Source organism: Echiichthys vipera, assembly GCF_963691815.1.
Source record: "Echiichthys vipera genome assembly, chromosome: 9".
NCBI lineage: Eukaryota > Metazoa > Chordata > Actinopteri > Perciformes > Trachinidae > Echiichthys > Echiichthys vipera.
In genome coordinates this window covers 14106121-14124867 of record NC_139834.1, presented here as the reverse complement: position 1 = coordinate 14124867, position 18747 = coordinate 14106121, and the positions used below count along the sequence as shown (strand labels likewise).

Sequence of the window (18747 nt, the reverse complement as noted above, 5' to 3'; positions counted from 1 at the left end):
TGTGTGTTTGTTTTAGGTGTAGACAAGCCATTCTTTCAAAGTCTCTAAGCCTGTGATGTGCGTGAAGTGTATTTTTGTCTAAGTCTTTGTTAGCGAAAGCAACCTGTCATCAGTTAAATGTCACTTAGGAGGCAATGAAAGTGTGCGTCCATATTTGTGTGTCTGTGTTGAGCGGAGCCGTCATCAGCAGTGTGGTCTGACAGTCTTGTAGATCTACGGTGGAACCTCCAGCGACATGTCTACAGCTGACAGCCTCTCTACACACTCTGCTTTCACCAGCACTGATGGCTAAACACACACACGCAGACATAATGCACACACACACACACACACACACACACACACACACACACACACACACGCACGCACGCACGCACACACACACACACACCACTTCTGTCTGCCTTCCTCTCTCTCACTGTCTCTCACTGTCTCTTTATGATCTCCTTGTATTTTGTTGACTGGTGATGATGAGGTATGTTAGGGAGTCAAATAGAGAGAGGGAGATGATTCAGAGCGGTGGCGTGTTAGTGGTTGTTTTTCCAAAAACACTGGATGTAAACGATGACTCGGCTGAGAGGTCTGAAAGAATTGGTTTAATATTGTGTTGTTGTTTTTTCCACTTAAGTTGTTATCACTGTCGGGTGAAACCCTAAAATTGAAAAAGTGACAACTAGTCAAGAACAATGCTTTTTTATTTTTTTCCCCCTTTGAATGGGTTTCACAAATCCAAGGGTGTCAGGATTTTCAGCCTATAGAGCACCACGTTATCCGTCTAATTAAGTTAAAATAATGCTGTGTGAAATGTTTGGATGCATTGTCCCTTGCCATCTACTTGATTTTTTCGCTTTAGTTTTTGCTGTTTTTAAAAAACAAACATTTTTTGCCTGCAGAAGAACAGAAGAGCCTCACCCATCTTCTGTTACCTCATCTCTTTTCAGGAGCAGACGTGACCGAACCCAACAGCTCAGACAGCCGCGGCGAACGCCTCGACTTCTTCCTCAAACAGGAAGAGCCTCTCACCACAGAGCCCAGTTACCTGGGTACCAACGAATCGGAGGAGGCCGGGGGAGGAGGCGGGGGCGGAACAATCTCATCTGTAGCCAATCTGAAGGCGGCGCTGATGAGTAAGAACAGCCTGCTGTCTCTGCGGGCTGAGATGATGGGAGATGATAACCCCTTGCTGTTCGAGTACCTGCCCAAAGGAGCACACTCCCTGTCTTGTAAGTCACTATTTACTAACACTGTGTTCACACTGATTGTTAAACGGACACACACTCACACACACCTCATTATGACCTGGGTATACACAAACTGCTTCATGTCTACTGGTGTATTTTTAAGTACCCGCTCATGTGGTCACCTGTGAGACATAAAACATACATGCTTGACTGCTTTTGACATGAGTATCCTTTTCCTCTACAGAGTATTTTCTCTCATCAGGCACTGTCTTTGGATGACTGTGTGTGTTTGTGTGTGTGTGTGTGTGTGTGTGTGTGTGTGTGTGTGTGTGTGTGTGTGTGTGTGTGTGTGTGTGTGTGTGTGTGTGTGTGTGTGTGTGTGTGTGTGTGTGTGTGTGTGTGTGTGTGTGTGTGTGTGTGTGTGTGTGTGTGTGTGTGTGTGTGTGTGTGTGTGTGTGGTGCCACTCAAGTGTGTTTGAGTGTGTGGCAATGCCAGTGATGACTAGTGAGCGGTGACTCAGTGAGAGAACATTTTGCTGGGATCGCTCTCGCTTTCGTGAGAAAATTTTGTTTTGTTTGGTTTTATGTGACAGTTTCTTTGTGCGTATCAGTGGGTTTACGGCCGCATTTCACAGCAGCAACATAACACGACAGAACTGCAGCGACTGTTCAGATATTGCTTGCTCACTGTATTTCAAGCACCAAAAAAAAGGTGAAACGATTTCCTCCGCTCAACTGCAACACAAACACAAACTTTTGCATCCTGTTAAAAGCACCTTCAAGATATTAGTATGTTCTTAAAAATTGTTTCCCTAAAATTAACCAGTGAAGTGTAAAATTACGATAGAGAGATGTTGCGTCAACACATCGCTTTACGAAAGCATTATTCATACTTTTAACTGTCAAATTATAATGTTTTTGTGTTCAGCTTATCTGTGAATAGTTTCTTTGTGTGTTAAGGTTAACAACCTTCCTGTCATCTTTGAATGTCAGAATACCCCATCACTCAAATAGAAAAATAACTCTCATATCAACTAAGATCTTCCACTGAGTTGTCCATACATCGATTTGTGCTGGCCCGCCACAATATCAATATTGACACATATTGATTTTCGTTTTTTTTTTTTTTACTATTTAAAATAGGTAAAATATGATTTCATTGTAGCTAACATTTAAAACAGACCTGTGTGTGAATAGCTCCTCCTTTCAGTGCACACTCTGAAACAGCTGGCTGAAACCCTGAATGAAGTCAATCCACAGTTCATGAATGGTTATTATCATGAACACCTCTGCGCAAATTTGATGCACTAAGTTAACTCTAAGTTAGTTTATCTATGTTCTTAACATAGCACAGTTAATCACAAGACCCACTACACGAGACCCACCTCTTCACCACTTTAGCTAATAAGGACAGCTAAGTCTTAATGTCAAAATAAAGCTGGGTTGTCAAGGTTAGAACACTGAGCATAGCTGTTAGTCAGTATTGAATACTCGCACAAGTTCAGTAATTTCCGTTATATACATTTATTATGACAATTATAGCAGCTGCTTCAGAATTTTGAAAGTTTTTCTGAAATGTCACGAAGACACAATTACATAAAGCTGTCCACTCCACTAAACTCAAGTGAACGGTCGTCCTCTCTCCCTTCCCTTTGAGGAAGAGTAACCTGAACAGCGACAAATCAAACAAAAGTCATGGCAGCCAAATAAATAACAGAGCGAGTATAGTTTTCTCCTCAGGTAGAGTGGCCCAGGGAGAGTGCGCAGCAGCTCCAGAAGCACATTCAGTTAGCGGCTAAACAAAAATTCAGCCATCGCAAACCCCAAGCGGAGTTCACAGCGGACTGGTGGCCAGCAGTGGGGTTAACCTGTGAAACGGTAGCAACAGAAGAGTCATGGTGGTCCGGGATCAGTAGACTTTCTCTTAAACTTAATCCCTAATCCTGAGGAGGCGTCAAGAATGTCTCGACCGGAGATGTAAGCAAAACAGAGTACCTCAAAACTTAAGAAAACACACATGCGAAAGCTGGACAGCACAAGTGCTTATGATTAGTTATCCAATTAATTTGTTTAGAATATTTCCAGGCTATATATTTCATTTATTCATTGGTCACAAAGTACAGTATATTTGCGGTGAAGCAACTTATATCAATGAATTATATTAATTATTGCCCTATATTAATGATTATTCTAACCAAATATTAGATCAGTTAATATCCTCATTTGTGCTAAATGTGTCAACATTAACAAGAGATTTTTTCCTTCGTTCAGTCAGTTTGTTTGCCTTCAATGAGGGTGTTAAACTGTCAGCGTCTACATGTGTGTATCTCTGTGTGTGTGCCAGCGTGAGCGTATATTTGCCTGAGTCCATGTCCGCGTGGGCACATTTTGTGTGTTTGTGTCTCTTTGCTTTTGCTGGCTAGTAATTGGATCTTTTGTCCCGAGTTCTGCCTCTCTTTGTGAGCAGAAGAAAAGTAAAGGAAGGGTACAACTCGGAGCCAAGTCAGGCCTTTTGAGTTGAGCCCCACTCACCTACAAAGTAAAAAAACGGGCCAGGACTGCATAGACCAGAACGCACAGCTGCAGTTGCACATACGCATTTGCACACGTACGTCACATCACATCACCTCTTTTGTGTAAGTGTTAAGTGTGTGGGATTGAGATGTTTCTCTTGGCTTAAAGAGGAGAATCAGATGCTGTCACAGCACAGATAGACAGCCTCACAAGCTCCAGAGAAGAAGAGAGGCTTTTTGATACACTCTTTACAGCTACACTCAGCTTTTACTATATGAATAGGAGATCTGGAGAATTCAGAGAATGTTAATCATTTGCTCACTGCACGGAAAAAAAAAACATGTTGAATGGATGAATGAGTCTTATAGCTGTATTTCAGTTGTCACCAAAGAAACCTCAGGGAGGTTTTTGGTTAGCCAAACCCTATTTTGAATTCACGACACAATAGGGGGTTGGGGAAATGGGCTTCTTGAGATGGCCAACAACCTCCCCCCCCTCCCTGCCTGTGTCTGTCCCTGTGTCTAAATGAGGACAGAAAATAAACAAACACTGTACCTCAGATTACTGGGCGGAGGATAAGTCTGCCTAGTTTGACAGATCGTGCTCCCTGCCTCCCTGCCTCCATTCAACCCTCTTTCCCCCTCCTCCTGTTCTCCCCCTGCTTCTCCTTCACCCCTGCTTAACATCCTTCCTGTCCTTTTTTCACTCCTGCACTCCCCCTCACGCCATCCCTCCCTCCTTCCCTCCATCCATTTCTCCTTCACCCCTCCTTAACACTCTTCCCTCACGCTTTCCCTTCCCTTCTGGCCAGCTCCTGCAGTTCCTCCCTATTCGTCTCACTCCTATCTCTTTCCCCCCTCTTTTACTTCAGCTGTGGAGCATCAGAGTGTGTTGGTTTAAAATCCTGGGAAAGTATTGATTTAGGCAGAGAGGAGGTAGAGCAAGGTCACCTGGCCCAATTCAAGAGAAACCACTGAATATCAGCTAAAAGGCCTTGACACAGAGCTTCTGTATCCCCTCCCTTCCTTTCCCTCTTTCTCTCGTTCTCTCTTCTCTATATAATTGACTGTTTGATAAAACATGCTTCTTGTAAAGATTCGTACATCCAAAATCAGACCAAATTGAGAATCAATGTCAGTACACCACTGAATACTTCTCTCTTTCCCCATTTACGACCTTCACCTTGTTGACAGGGCCCACGATTCAAATGCACAGCTCCTCTCTTTGCCGTCCTTTGCATAGGTCCCGTACTGCATCCCCCTGGCATGTGGAATGCCAAAATACAGTGGGACCGGTCTGTCGGTCAATCAGCCTCCTGAATCCAATTAAGATCATTGGGATTTGGCCCTGCTACCCCTTTTGTGCGTCAGACGATCAATGCCAGACAATGGATTTCGCCGGACCATCCCTGCGCACCTGTTCGTACTGCCACCGTGCACCGGGCTGTAAAGAACATCCAATTAACTATAGGGATCATACCGACATTATTGAACTTTTCTCTCCACTGCCTGCTCTCATCACTTCACATCTACTTTTAAAAACTGACTCACCCTATACAGTGGCTCCCCAGTGGCTCCATAGCTACTCTCTGGGCATTTTTTAAAGATTTTTATTTATGATTGTGACACAAATCTGGTGCAAGAGACTTTTCAGTTTTAAATTTGGATCCTACTGTATATAAAAGCAACACCAAATCCTCTGGCTCGCTTTTTAAATGCAAGAGGAAAGGAAGAACAGTTAAGGATCAATGTGAAGGTAGATATCGATGCAGGAGTAATAACATTAAATCTGATAGTGGGATTTTCCATTAAAGGTCACATAATCCTCCAAACTTTTTTTTGAACTGCTGGCACTGTTCCAAAAATCAAGCAACGTCTGAAACGCAAATCCAGGATTGCCTTCCTTTTAGGTCTCACTTGCAAAAGAGGTTTTTAATGTCCTCCTAATAGACTTACCAAGTTTTAGTAAATTAGCTATTGGCACTTGGTCAGTCAGCTTACAGTTATTGCCTCCCTAAAGCTGAAACACACCTAATGGTCTTGACCCAACTTTGCAGGTGGAGGACAAGGCACAGTTTGTGTTTTAGTTCTGCTGCTGTCATTATATGTTTAAGTAATTCAGTTACTCTACATTAAGGCTTTTCTTCTCTCTATTCTTTTTTTACTCGTGTTGCTGTGCAGTGAGTCAGCCTGCTGTTATTTGTACTCTTTACCGCTTGCCAGACACGACTGCAATATTAAACTCAGTGAGACGAGATTGCAAAAAAAAATTGTGTGCTTGAACCAAAACTGTTCAACCCTGTCGGCATATTTATGCCATGTTAGTCCTTACCTAAGAAGATGTGTCCACTGCCAGAAAACCATTTGTTAATGAGCTTCTCCCACTCTCACCTGTAGCTCATCTCTTTACTCTCTGTCTACATTTCTTCCTCCCTCTTAATGTTGTTCCTCCTCGTCGCTGCCGGGGGTGGAGAAGAGGAGATGGGGAGTTGAGCATTTGTGCGTTCTCAGTGGGAGTGGGGCGTGTCGGGTGCGGTAGTTTAACATTCCAGGAATCCGTCCACGTTCGAGCCTCATGGTTGTGTGATTCTCGTACAGAGGAGGGCAATGAATGGCTAACCCACTGCATAACTCTGGAGACATTCCCCAAAAACGCTGCCCACACTCACACATACTCATATATTCACACATACACACACACACACACACACACACACACACACACACGCGCGCACGCACGCACACGCACACGCACACACACACACACACACAACCCCCCCCACACACACACACACACACACATACACACACACACATACTGGTTTCCATAATTCGTGGGGACCAATTTTGCAATCATCACTTGTGGGGACTACCCTTTCTGGAGGTTCTACAAGTGTGAAAAAAATCAGGTAAAGTAGCCATTAGTTAGTGAGCCTAAACACGCCTTAAAATCTTAGAAAAGTCGAAGTAAGGGTATAGACCTGTCCCTGGTGTGCTTTATGGGGACTTCCGGAAAAACTAGTTAACCTGTTTACAGGGGACCACATTAACATAAATTTGCATACTTCACACAGATTAATATGTTACTAGTGGGGACATATTTATATTGAAATAATTTTATATTTCAATGGCATATAGGCTCTCCAGAACGTGGTTAAGACAGCAGGGAAGATTGGGACACAACTACTGGACATTTCCACCATCTACCACCATTTCCACTACCAGAATTGACCACAGATTCCATATATGCAGCTTTAATGTCCCAGTGATCACTGGAAGTGAAGTTTTTGCTCTACCCTGATAAATTTAGTTAGTGTTTGGTCTCGCTAGCCTGAAATAACTGCCAAGTTACATGATCTGCACAACTGACCATACTTTTTGAACATACTTTTTTATTGACACAAGGTCAAAGAGCGATAGGTTACATTGCATAAATTATAATTCTGCAATGACAGTAAAACTATGTGTAAAAAAAAAAACATTCACACGCAAGTTCTGCGTGTGTCCTCAAGGCTTGAGCTTTTAAGAGACTATCTGCCAGACTGAACAATTGGCTTCATGAAATTCCATTTTAAAAGGAGAAATCCAATGTTAAATGGACTTGGGGGTATTGAAACACGTACTCATTATCATGTTTAATACACCCCAAGTCCATTTAACACCAGATTTCTCCTTAAAGTTTTACAGAACAGAACAAATAATACAGGGCAACTCCCACAAAGCTGGAACTGGGTGGATGTTATCAGTCACAGACAGAAGAAAAGACTAAGAAAAAACTAAACATCTCCACAACCATTTTCTTTGTGTTCGCCATACTATTTGGGGTGCATTTTCCTTTTTAAGGCTGTAATCCTGTTGTAGACATAAAATTTTAAGTTCTGCCAGTTTCTGTTACTGAGAGCTTCAGGTTCAGCTCTCAAACATTTCTCACAGTCTCTCTTTGATGGTACCGTACAAGATCGGATGAACTGATTCATTTGCCTCTCTACTGCCCTAACCTCCGCCACCTGCCATGGTGTTCTTTTCTGTGGAGCTCTACCTGTAAGGAGACAAAAATAAAGTTTTAAGTAACAGTATAAGGGAGAAGCTAAAGTTCCAAGTCCTGCATCAGTACAGTACAAGTGAAATTATGAGGCTAATCATAGCTGATATAGGCATCTGTCCTCAGTGATTTGTTCAGTGTTCAGCTCTCAGTTTATCCGTTTACAGCTGACATAAACCTACATCCGAGGCACCAGTTGTGATCATATGACATTCTAGGACAGATGGAAGACCCTCAAAAGTGCTTTAGTTTTTGAGATACTGTACCTTATCTGAAAGACTTCATCATTCCCTACTGTCCTGTCAGTGCAATTTGCTCCCAGAATGCAGGTCTGTTAGTGACTCCCAGTATCTCTAAAAAAAGACTGGGAGGTAGAACCTTTAGTCACTGGGCTCCTTTACTTTAGAACCAGCTCTCTCCATGGATCAGAGAGGCAGACACTATCTACATAAAAGACCTGATTGACAATACAGTAACCTCACAATGAGCTCATTTGCTTTATTTAATGGCCAAAGCCAGACTTACAGAGGCTAAAAGTAAACATCAAGTGATGAAGGTTAATGTACCTGTTGAGGAGTGTCGTGTGAACATGAAGCTTCTTCCATCAGTTTCTGACATGACAGCAGGATGGGAGCTCATTGCAGGATGATTATCCATGGCACACAATGTCATCTGCAATGATTTGTGAGGAAAAAAACAACATGAATATGAAGATCTCTAGTTCAATGTAATGTCAACACTGCATAATATTCAAGTAGATACATACATGTTCTTAAGAATCTCTAAACTTAAACACGTGCCAAAACACCAGACTTCAGAGGAAAACAAATCTCAAAATTTTACTGTAATACTTCAGACTAATGAGTCAACCTGTGTTTGCTGTCACACATTTTCAATACAACAAGCTTAATGGGGACATTTAACACACCAAGTTTTCATCCTTTGTGGGGACAAAGCATCTCTGGATCGTATTTAACACTAATAGTAACATAAAAAGTGCATTGTGGGGACATCGTAAATGTGCCAGAATACAGTAAGAATTGGGCCAAGGGAAACTATCCAGACAGGTTCACATCCATCTTAAAAGTTCCTTTATCTTTGGACTCGTTGAGGCATTGGACTCAACTGTTAGAAGACCTGATTGACAATACAGTAACCTCACAATGAGCTCATTTGCTTTATTTAATGGCCAAAGCCAGACTTACAGAGGCTGTAAAAGTAAACATCAAGTGATGAAGGTTAATGTACCTGTTGAGGAGTGTCGTGTGAACATGAAGCTTCTTCCATCAGTTTCTCAGACATGACACCAGGATGGGAGCTCTTTGCAGGATGATTATCCATGGCACACACTGTCATCTGCAATGATATGTAAGGAAAACACAATTTAAGGATGGCTATCCATGGCACACAATGTCATCTGCAATGATTTGTAAGGAAAAAACAATGTAAATATGAAGATCTCTCGGTCAATGTAATGTCAACACTGCATAATCAAGTAGAAAAATACATGTTCTTAAAGATCTATAAACTTAAACATGTGCCAAAACACCAGACTTCAGAGGAAAACAAATCTCAAAATTGTACTGTAATACTTCAGACTAATGAGTCAACCTGTGTTTGCTTTCACACATCTTCAATACAACAAGCTTAATGGGGACATTTAACACACCAAGTTGTCATCCTTTGTGGGGACAAAGCATCTCTGGATCGTATTTAACACTAATAGTAACATAAAAAGTGCATTGTGGGGACATCGTAAATGTGCCAGAATACAGTAAGAATTGGACCAAGGGAAACTATCCAGACAGGTTCACATCCATCTTAAAAGTTCCTTTATCTTTGGACTCGTTGAGGCATTGGACTTAAATGTTAGAAGACCTGATTGACAATACAGTAACCTCACAATGAGCTCATTTGCTTTATTTAATGGCCAAAGCCAGACTTACAGAGGCTGTAAAAGTAAACATCAAGTGATGAAGGTTAATGTACCTGTTGAGGTGTGTTGTGTGAACATGAAGCTTCTTCCATCAGTTTCTCAGACATGACAGCAGGATGGGAGCTCTTTGCAGGATGATTATCCATGGCACACACTGTCATCTGCAATGATTTGTAAGGAAAAAACAATTTAAGGACGTGTATCCATGGCACACAATGTCATCTGCAATGATTTGTAAGGAAAAAACAATGTAAATATGAAGATTTCTCGGTCAATGTATGTCAACACTGCATAATCAAGTAGAAAAATACATGTTCTTGTAGATATATGAACTTAAACATGTGCCAAAACACCAGACTTCAGAGGAAAACAAATCTCAAAATTTTACTGTAATACTTCAGACTAATGAGTCAACCTGTGTTTGCTTTCACACATTTTCAATACAACAAGCTTAATGGGGACATTTAACACACCAAGTTTTCATCCTTTGTGGGGACAAAGCATCTCTGGATCGTATTTAACACTAATAGTAACATAAAAAGTGCATTGTGGGGACATCGTAAATGTGCCAGAATACAGTAAGAATTGGGCCAAGGGAAACTATCCAGACAGGTTCACATCCATCTTAAAAGTTCCTTTATCTTTGGACTCGTTGAGGCATTGGACTTAAATGTTAGAAGACCTGATTGACAATACAGTAACCTCACAATGAGCTCATTTGCTTTATTTAATATCTAAAACCAGACTTACAGAGGCTGTAAAAGTAAACAACAAGTGATGAAGGTGAATGTACCTGTTGAGGAGTGTCGTGTGAACATGAAGCTGCTTTCATTAGTTTCACAGACATGACACCAGGATGGGAGCTCTTTGCAGGATGATTATCCATGGAACACACTGTCATCTGCAATGATATGTAAGGAAAACACAATTTAAGGATGGGTATCCATGGCACACAATGTCATCTGCAATGATTTGTAAGGAAAAAACAATGTAAATATGAAGATTTCTCGGTCAATGTATGTCAACACTGCATAATCAAGTAGAAAAATACATGTTCTTAAAGATCTATAAACTTAAACACGTGCCAAAACACCAGACTTCAGAGGAAAACAGATCTCAAAATTGTACTGTAATACTTCAGACTAATGAGTCATCCTGTGTTTGCTGTCACACATCTTCAATACAACAAGCTTAATGGGGACATTTAACACACCAAGTTTTCATCCTTTGTGGGGACAAAGCATCTCTGGATCGTATTTAACACTAATAGTAACATAAAAAGTGCATTGTGGGGACATCGTAAATGTGCCAGAATACAGTAAGAATTGGACCAAGGGAAACTATCCAGACAGGTTCACATCCATCTTAAAAGTTCCTTTATCTTTGGACTCATTGAGGCATTGGACTCAACTGTTAGAAGACCTGATTGACAATACAGTAACCTCACAATGAGCTCATTTGCTTTATTTAATGGCCAAAGCCAGACTTACAGAGGCTGTAAAAGTAAACATCAAGTGATAAAGGTTAATGTACCTGTTGAGGAGTGTCGTGTGAACATGAAGCTTCTTCCATCAGTTTCTCAGACATGACAGCAGGATGGGAGCTCATTGCAGGATGATTATCCATGGCACACACTGTCATCTGCAATGATTTGTAAGGAAAAAAAATTTAAGGATGGCTATCCATGGCACACAATGTCATCTGCAATGATTTGTAAGGAAAAAACAATGTAAATATGAAGATTTCTCGGTCAATGTATGTCAACACTGCATAATAATCAAGTAGAAAAATACATGTTCTTAAAGATCTATAAACTTAAACACGTGCCAAAACACCAGACTTCAGAGGAAAACAGATCTCAAAATTGTACTGTAATACTTCAGACTAATGAGTCATCCTGTGTTTGCTGTCACACATCTTCAATACAACAAGCTTAATGGGGACATTTAACACACCAAGTTTTCATCCTTTGTGGGGACAAAGCATCTCTGGATCATATTTAACACTAATAGTAACATAAAAAGTGCATTGTGGGGACATCGTAAATGTGCCAGAATACAGTAAGAATTGGGCCAAGGGAAACTATCCAGACAGGTTCACATCCATCTTAAAAGTTCCTTTATCTTTGGACTCATTGAGGCATTGGACTCAACTGTTAGAAGACCTGATTGACAATACAGTAACCTCACAATGAGCTCATTTGCTTTATTTAATGGCCAAAGCCGGACTTACAGAGGCTGTAAAAGTAAACATCAAGTGATGAAGGTTAATGTACCTGTTGAGGAGTGTCGTGTGAACATGAAGCTTCTTCCATCAGTTTCACAGACATGACAGCAGGATGGGAGCTCTTTGCAGGATGATTATCCATGGCACACACTGTCATCTGCAATGATTTGTAAGGAAAAAAAATTTTAAGGATGGGTATCCATGGCACACAATGTCATCTGCAATGATTTGTAAGGAAAAAACAATGTAAATATGAAGATCTCTCGGTCAATGTAATGTCAACACTGCATAATCAAGTAGAAAAATACATGTTCTTTAAGTTCTATAAACTTAAACACGTGCCAAAACACCAGACTTCAGAGGAAAACAAATCTCAAAATTGTACTGTAATACTTCAGACTAATGAGTCAACCTGTGTTTGCTTTCACACATCTTCAATACAACAAGCTTAATGGGGACATTTAACATAAAGGTTGTCATCCTTTGTGGGGACAAAGCATCTCTGGATCGTATTTAACACTAATAGTAACATAAAAAGTGCATTGTGGGGACATCGTAAATGTGCCAGAATACAGTAAGAATTGGGCCAAGGGAAACTATCCAGACAGGTTCACATCCATCTTAAAAGTTCCTTTATCTTTGGACTCGTTGAGGCATTGGACTCAACTGTTAGAAGACCTGATTGACAATACAGTAACCTCACAATGAGCTCATTTGCTTTATTTAATGGCCAAAAACCAGACTTACAGAGGCTGTAAAAGTAAACATCAAGTGATGATGGTTAATGTACCTGTTGAGGAGTGTCGTGTGAACATGAAGCTTCTTCCATCAGTTTCTCAGACATGACAGCAGGATGGGAGCTCATTGCAGGATGAGTATCCATGGCACACACTGTCATCTGCAATGATTTGTAAGGAAAACACAATTTAAGGACGTGTATCCATGGCACACAATGTCATCTGCAATGATTTGTAAGGAAAAAACAATGTAAATATGAAGATTTCTCGGTCAATGTATGTCAACACTGCATAATCAAGTAGAAAAATACATGTTCTTAAAGATCTATAAACTTAAACACGTGCCAAAACACCAGACTTCAGAGGAAAACAGATCTCAAAATTATACTGTTATACTTCAGACTAATGAGTCAACCTGTGTTTGCTGTCACACATCTTCAATACAACAAGCTTAATGGGGATGAGTGAGTCTGAGTCTAATATTCTGTCCAAAATTCAGATACCTTCACACACAATGTTAATCTGAGACATTCTCAAACTCAACACATTTAAATAGTAGTCATCAGACATACTTGCATTCTCCATGGGTAGTCATCGCCTCCGTAGTCATACGTTATTTCTTCACCGTCCTTTATGTCTTTTAGAGCAAAAAGACATAAGTGTGGTTTTCTCTCCACCTCAATTTTTTTCATACGACAATTTGGATGTCTGTGTTCATCATTCACTAGGCGGCAAAATGAACCATCTTCTAGCGATGCATCAATACTTGGACAAGAGAAAGAGGAAAATAAAAACAATCTTACTTAAAAAGTAATAACATTTCTTTTCATTTTGCCATATTTAAACATTCAATGTATTTCCTTTAGCTCGCAGTGTCACAATATTAAATGGTAGATACTGATTGTGCAATCTTATATCAAATTCAACAATTCATACAAAGTATATAAAAGAATATACCAGAGATGAGGTGCAATTTTAAATCTTACCACCATGCTTTCCCTCTCCACTTGAAGAGAAAGAAAAATGCAGCAAATGACGGGTGGAAAACTCTTCTTCTCCTGTCAGCTTCAGCACCATCTATCAAATCACCCCTGTATTCAACCACAAAGTCTCCTTTGCAGAATGAACCCACTGCAAACAAACCACGTCCTGCCAGAAAAATATAGGACATTTAGATCAAAACAGGAAACCAAATCATATACTACAATCTTTGTTCCTCTCTCCTCTATGGACAAATACGAGACATCAAACAGTTGTAAAGATGGCGGAGCTCAAACCACTTCTTGGTTCAAGCAAGGACCAAAGAGAGTGCAGGGCTTTCCACAAGTGCCAGCTGCCTGACATGTAGCTGACTACACAATTAAGTCCAGCCGGCTACTTCAATGATTTGCACTGCTTGTACTGCTTACCACAAATTACTCTAATCACCTGCGACTTCGTTGCTCACAAGTGAGAGAAACTCATCCGTCGCCCCCCCCCCCCCCATGCTCAGTGGAGTCAGTGTGGAGGTGACAGAAGCAGAGCTCACCAGATGCTTCTATAAAAATGGTACATCCTTACTTACTCAAGCTATCCACTGCAAAATTTCCTCAGTTTAATTAGTGTGTAATAAAAGTAGAGACACCAAAAGAAAGCCTAACTGCATCGCATCATTTAGCCCAAAATTATGTCCTACCAGTAATCCAATCTTCTCTTCAAGCATTCAATTAGCACCACCTGCGACATGTGAGAGTGTTTTTTCATTCATACACAAGACATCATCTTACCTTTCACTGCATTGATGAATTTCACCTCCAGTTTTTGTGTTTTGTCGGTCTTTAAACCAACATATTGGCAGGCATCTTCGAGAGGACTGAGCCTGGGCGGCATGTCAAACTGAAGAGAAATTAATAAAAAAGGACATACATAAACTTTTAAACTGAGCTATTCCAACTCAATTTCTGTTAAGTCAAGCCTAAACTGAAGATATAAAATGGTGACTTTTGTTAATTACTTGTGCTGTCAAACGATTAAAACTTTCCGTTCAAAATCGTGTCTTTGCCATCCATTTTTGTTTTTTGTTTGCTTTTCTTTTCACACTCAAACGGGTGTCGAGGCTGCCATAGACATATATACATAGACGCCTCATTGAGCGTTGGACCGTACGTCGACGTCGCCGCCATATTGGAGGAGGCAGATTTGCCCCGTGAACTAATACAAGTCAATGGAGGGAACTTTATAAAGCTGCTTCTACAAAGTGCTGTAAGTTAATGTCTCTCATTAGCACATTCACACACGTACGGATATATTCAGGGAACAGAGAGGAACAAAAAACAACGTCTGTTACGTTCTCTGAAGATTATAAACGTGAACTACTCCTCATGTGTTCAGTATACAGGTCCGCACCAAACCATTTTATAATGTTTTTATGAGTGTTTACAGCTGCTAATGTATGTAACGCTGTTACTATGATGATACATGACAGTTAAATATTGAATCTGTGTCTATCATAACCATATCCTGACATGTAAATGGCATATGTGTAAATAAAAAACACCAACGTCGTTTTTATAAATACAGTATTTTTTGATGATCCACGTACTAATAATAACAATCATGGTGACAAAAACTTAAAGTCTGCAAATCAAGATAAGAAACTGCATCAGCAGTGAGCTTTTTTCAGAACACTATAACATATGATAATGTATACAATAACATTTCATGGTTTTAAAAAAGTAAAGTTGCAGCAGTCTACTATTATAAATATGCACTATATAGTTTTCATCATTATTATTATTATTATTATTATTATCAGCAGCAGCAGCAGAAGCTGCAGTAGTAACGTTAGTCCTAGTAGTACTATTTTCTGTAATGCCGCAATTTCCCGTCGGGCATCAATAAAGTATTTCTGATTCTGATTCATATATTACGAAGTCAGTTTTTCATATTTAAACTTAAACGTAATGAAACAAGTTGACAGTGTGGCAGACAGATGTCACATTTACATGTCAGGATGTGGGTATTATAGACACAGATTCAATATTTAACTATCATGTATCATCATAGTAAAAGCGTTACATACATTAGCAGCTGTAAACACTCATAAAAACATTATAAAATGGTTTGGTGCGGACCTGTATACTGAACACATGAGGAGTAGTTCACGTTTATAATCTTCAGAGAACGTTACAGACGTTGTTTTTTGTTCCTCTCTGTTCCCTGAATATATCCGTAAGTGTAAGTGAATGTGCTAATGAGAGACATTAACTTACAGCACTTTGTAGAAGCAGCTTTATAAAGTTCCCTCCTTTGACTTGTATTAGTTGATGGGGCGAATCTGCCTCCTCCAGTATGGCGGCGACGTCGACGTATCGCAGCAGCGGGCCAACCCACTCAATGAGGCGTCTATGTATATATGTCTATGGAGGCTGCTACCTGGCTGCTCCCAAACAGCGTGGCTATTGTTTTGTTTCCGGTCTAGCTAGATCCGGTGGGTGTTGTAGTTCTCTAACGTCACTAGATGTTGAAATGGCATGTGACAAAAACTACACAGCGTTAATCTCGCGATAAAAAAGATGACGGAGTTAAAGTGGGTTTGCCTTAACGCCATTATTAACACGTTTAATTGACAGCACTATTAATTAGTGAAATAAATAAGAACAAACTTAAGATGAAATACACAACTCTTCTCAAGCACTGGTCCCTGCACTTAACATATAGCTTGGTTATTTGATATTAAGATGATTTACATGAAAAATGAACGCACAGTTAAAGTTAATCATTACACATAAACAATGGGCCTTGCTAATTAGCTTGCTAAAAAAAACATGCTAAAGTTAGTTAGTTGCTAATTAATGCTATCTTTAGCTTTACTTGGCTAAAAGCATTCAAACTTAAAAGACTATAGTTCGAATAAATACACAAATATAATAGCTACGTTTCAGTAAAATGTTTAATACTTACTAAACACGCCAGGTACCAATGATTTCCACTCGTCTTGTAGTGTATGGAGAGTGAGTCGTCAAGCTCAGGTTGAATGTAGAGACTACTTCCTCTTCGATTTCACAATAAAAGTCCACCAGCGGAAGTTAGGATTTAAGGCAAGTTAAAGGCAAAAGTAAAGTCTAAACAGTATATGTATGTATATATATCATTTTAGACAAAGGGGTGAGAGCTAGCAAGCTATGCTTCTGCTCACTCCTTTTCAAATATGTCATGTATTTCTTTTTCTGTGTTTTTATACTCAAAGTCTCATTTCTATATTATGTTGTGCAAAGAAATTGTTTAGTAGCAATCAGAAAGCCTTGTACTATATCCATATTTGGGATAAATTAATTTAAAAAAACAGTACAGTAAAAGTAGTTTGTTTAATCAATTTATAGTTGTTCATTTAAGAGACTTATTTTATTTTGTCTTTTGTATATACCATTGTTCTTAAATAAATTGAAAAAATTGCAGAACGTGCAATATTTTTTTTCTGATTACTCGATTAATCACCAGAATGATCGTTCGTTTACTCAATTACTAAAATAATTGATAGCTGCAGCCCTAGATATTTTTGCAATTTATTTTTCCTTACTTATGCTGTAAAAAGTTAATGTAAGGTGTAAACCATTTCCCCTTTTCCTCAAATAACATTCCTTTCTCAGTCAACTGAGTGCAAGTAGTAACAATAACTTGTAACTTGTATATTCACCTCACAATATGACTTCCAGCATATCTGCAATATTGTAAACAGTCTTACTGGAATTAATGTCATCATTATAACATTTAGTAAATACTGCACCCTCAGAATTAAACATATACTTATAGGCTGTTTAGCTTTGTCCTCATTGGCGTCCTCTGAGCAGCTGGAAAGGGGATTCTCTAGTTGTGGCATGGGGTGTAGCTCAGTAGCTGTGAAGCATTTCAGTCACCACAGGTTGCGAGGGAGCCTGTTCTGTTTGAATTATATATTTTAACATTGTCACAGTGTTCCACACACCTGTTTGCCTGAGGGTGATATACAGTACAGACCAAAAGTTTGGACACACCTTCTCATTCAAAGAGTTTTATTTTCATGACTATGAAAACTGTAGATTCACACCGAAGGCATCAAAACTATGAATTAACACATGTGGAATTATATACTCAACAAAAAAGTGTGAAACAACTGAAAATATGTCTTATATTCTAGGTTCTTCAAATCAAATCAAATTTTATTTGTATAGCCACACAAATCACAAATCACAGTTTGCCTCAGGGGGCTTTACAATCTGTACAGAGACGACACCCTTTGTCCTTCGACCCTCGATTTAAGTGAGGAAAAACTTGCCCCAAAAAATAGCCCTTTTAACAGGGATAAAAAAAAATGCGGAAGAAACCTCAGGAAGAGCCACAGAGGAGGGATCCTCTCCCAGGACGGACAGACGTGCAATAGATGTCGCATGTACAGAGCAGATCAACGAGATCACAATGTATACAATCATAATGGATGGTTGACAGGAATTAAAGTACATAAAGAGGTATTACAGCAATAATGATGAAATGCTCATGGAAATGTGACTACCAGTGACAACAGCAGCAGTGATTAACGGTAAGGATAGTATGTAGCAGTGCTACATTAAGTCTACTCTTAAAGGTAGAGAGAGTGTCCGCCTCCCGGACCAAAACAGGAAAGTGGTTCCACAGAAGAGGGGCTTAATAACTGAAGGCTCTGGCTCCCATTCTGCTTTTGGAGACTTAAGGAACTACAAGTAATCCTGCATTCTGGGAGCGTAGTGCTCTAGTTGGGTTATAGTATGAGCTCCTGGAGATATGATGGTGCCTGATCATTAACAACTTTGTAAGTGAGGAGAAGGTTTTTAAACTCATAACTGTAACTCTATTCTAGATTTTACAGGGAGCCAGTGCAGAGAGGCCAATACAGGAGTCATATGATCTCTTTTCTTCGTTCCTGTCAGTACACGTGCTGCAGCATTCTGGACCAGCTGGAGACCCTTTAGAGACTTGTTAGGGCAGCCTGATAATAGAGAGTTACAATAGTCTAGTCTGGAAGTAACAAATGCATGGACTAGCTTTTCTGCATCTTTTTGAGACAGGACGGGCCTTTTATCTGAATTTAACAGCAGAAAATTACAGGTCATGGATGGAT

The 18747-nt window shown here is 39.8% G+C and overlaps 1 protein-coding gene across 1 annotated transcript in view; it reads left to right on the top strand.

The window, feature by feature from the left end:
• zbtb46 (zinc finger and BTB domain containing 46) overlaps positions 1-18747 on the top strand; it is an 80938-nt gene that overhangs the window by 47125 nt on the left and 15066 nt on the right. Inside the window, exon 4 of the mRNA XM_083919345.1 lies at positions 942-1223. Within this exon, the coding sequence (XP_083775471.1) occupies positions 942-1223 (282 nt within the window). The remainder of the gene's footprint in view (positions 1-941; positions 1224-18747) is intronic.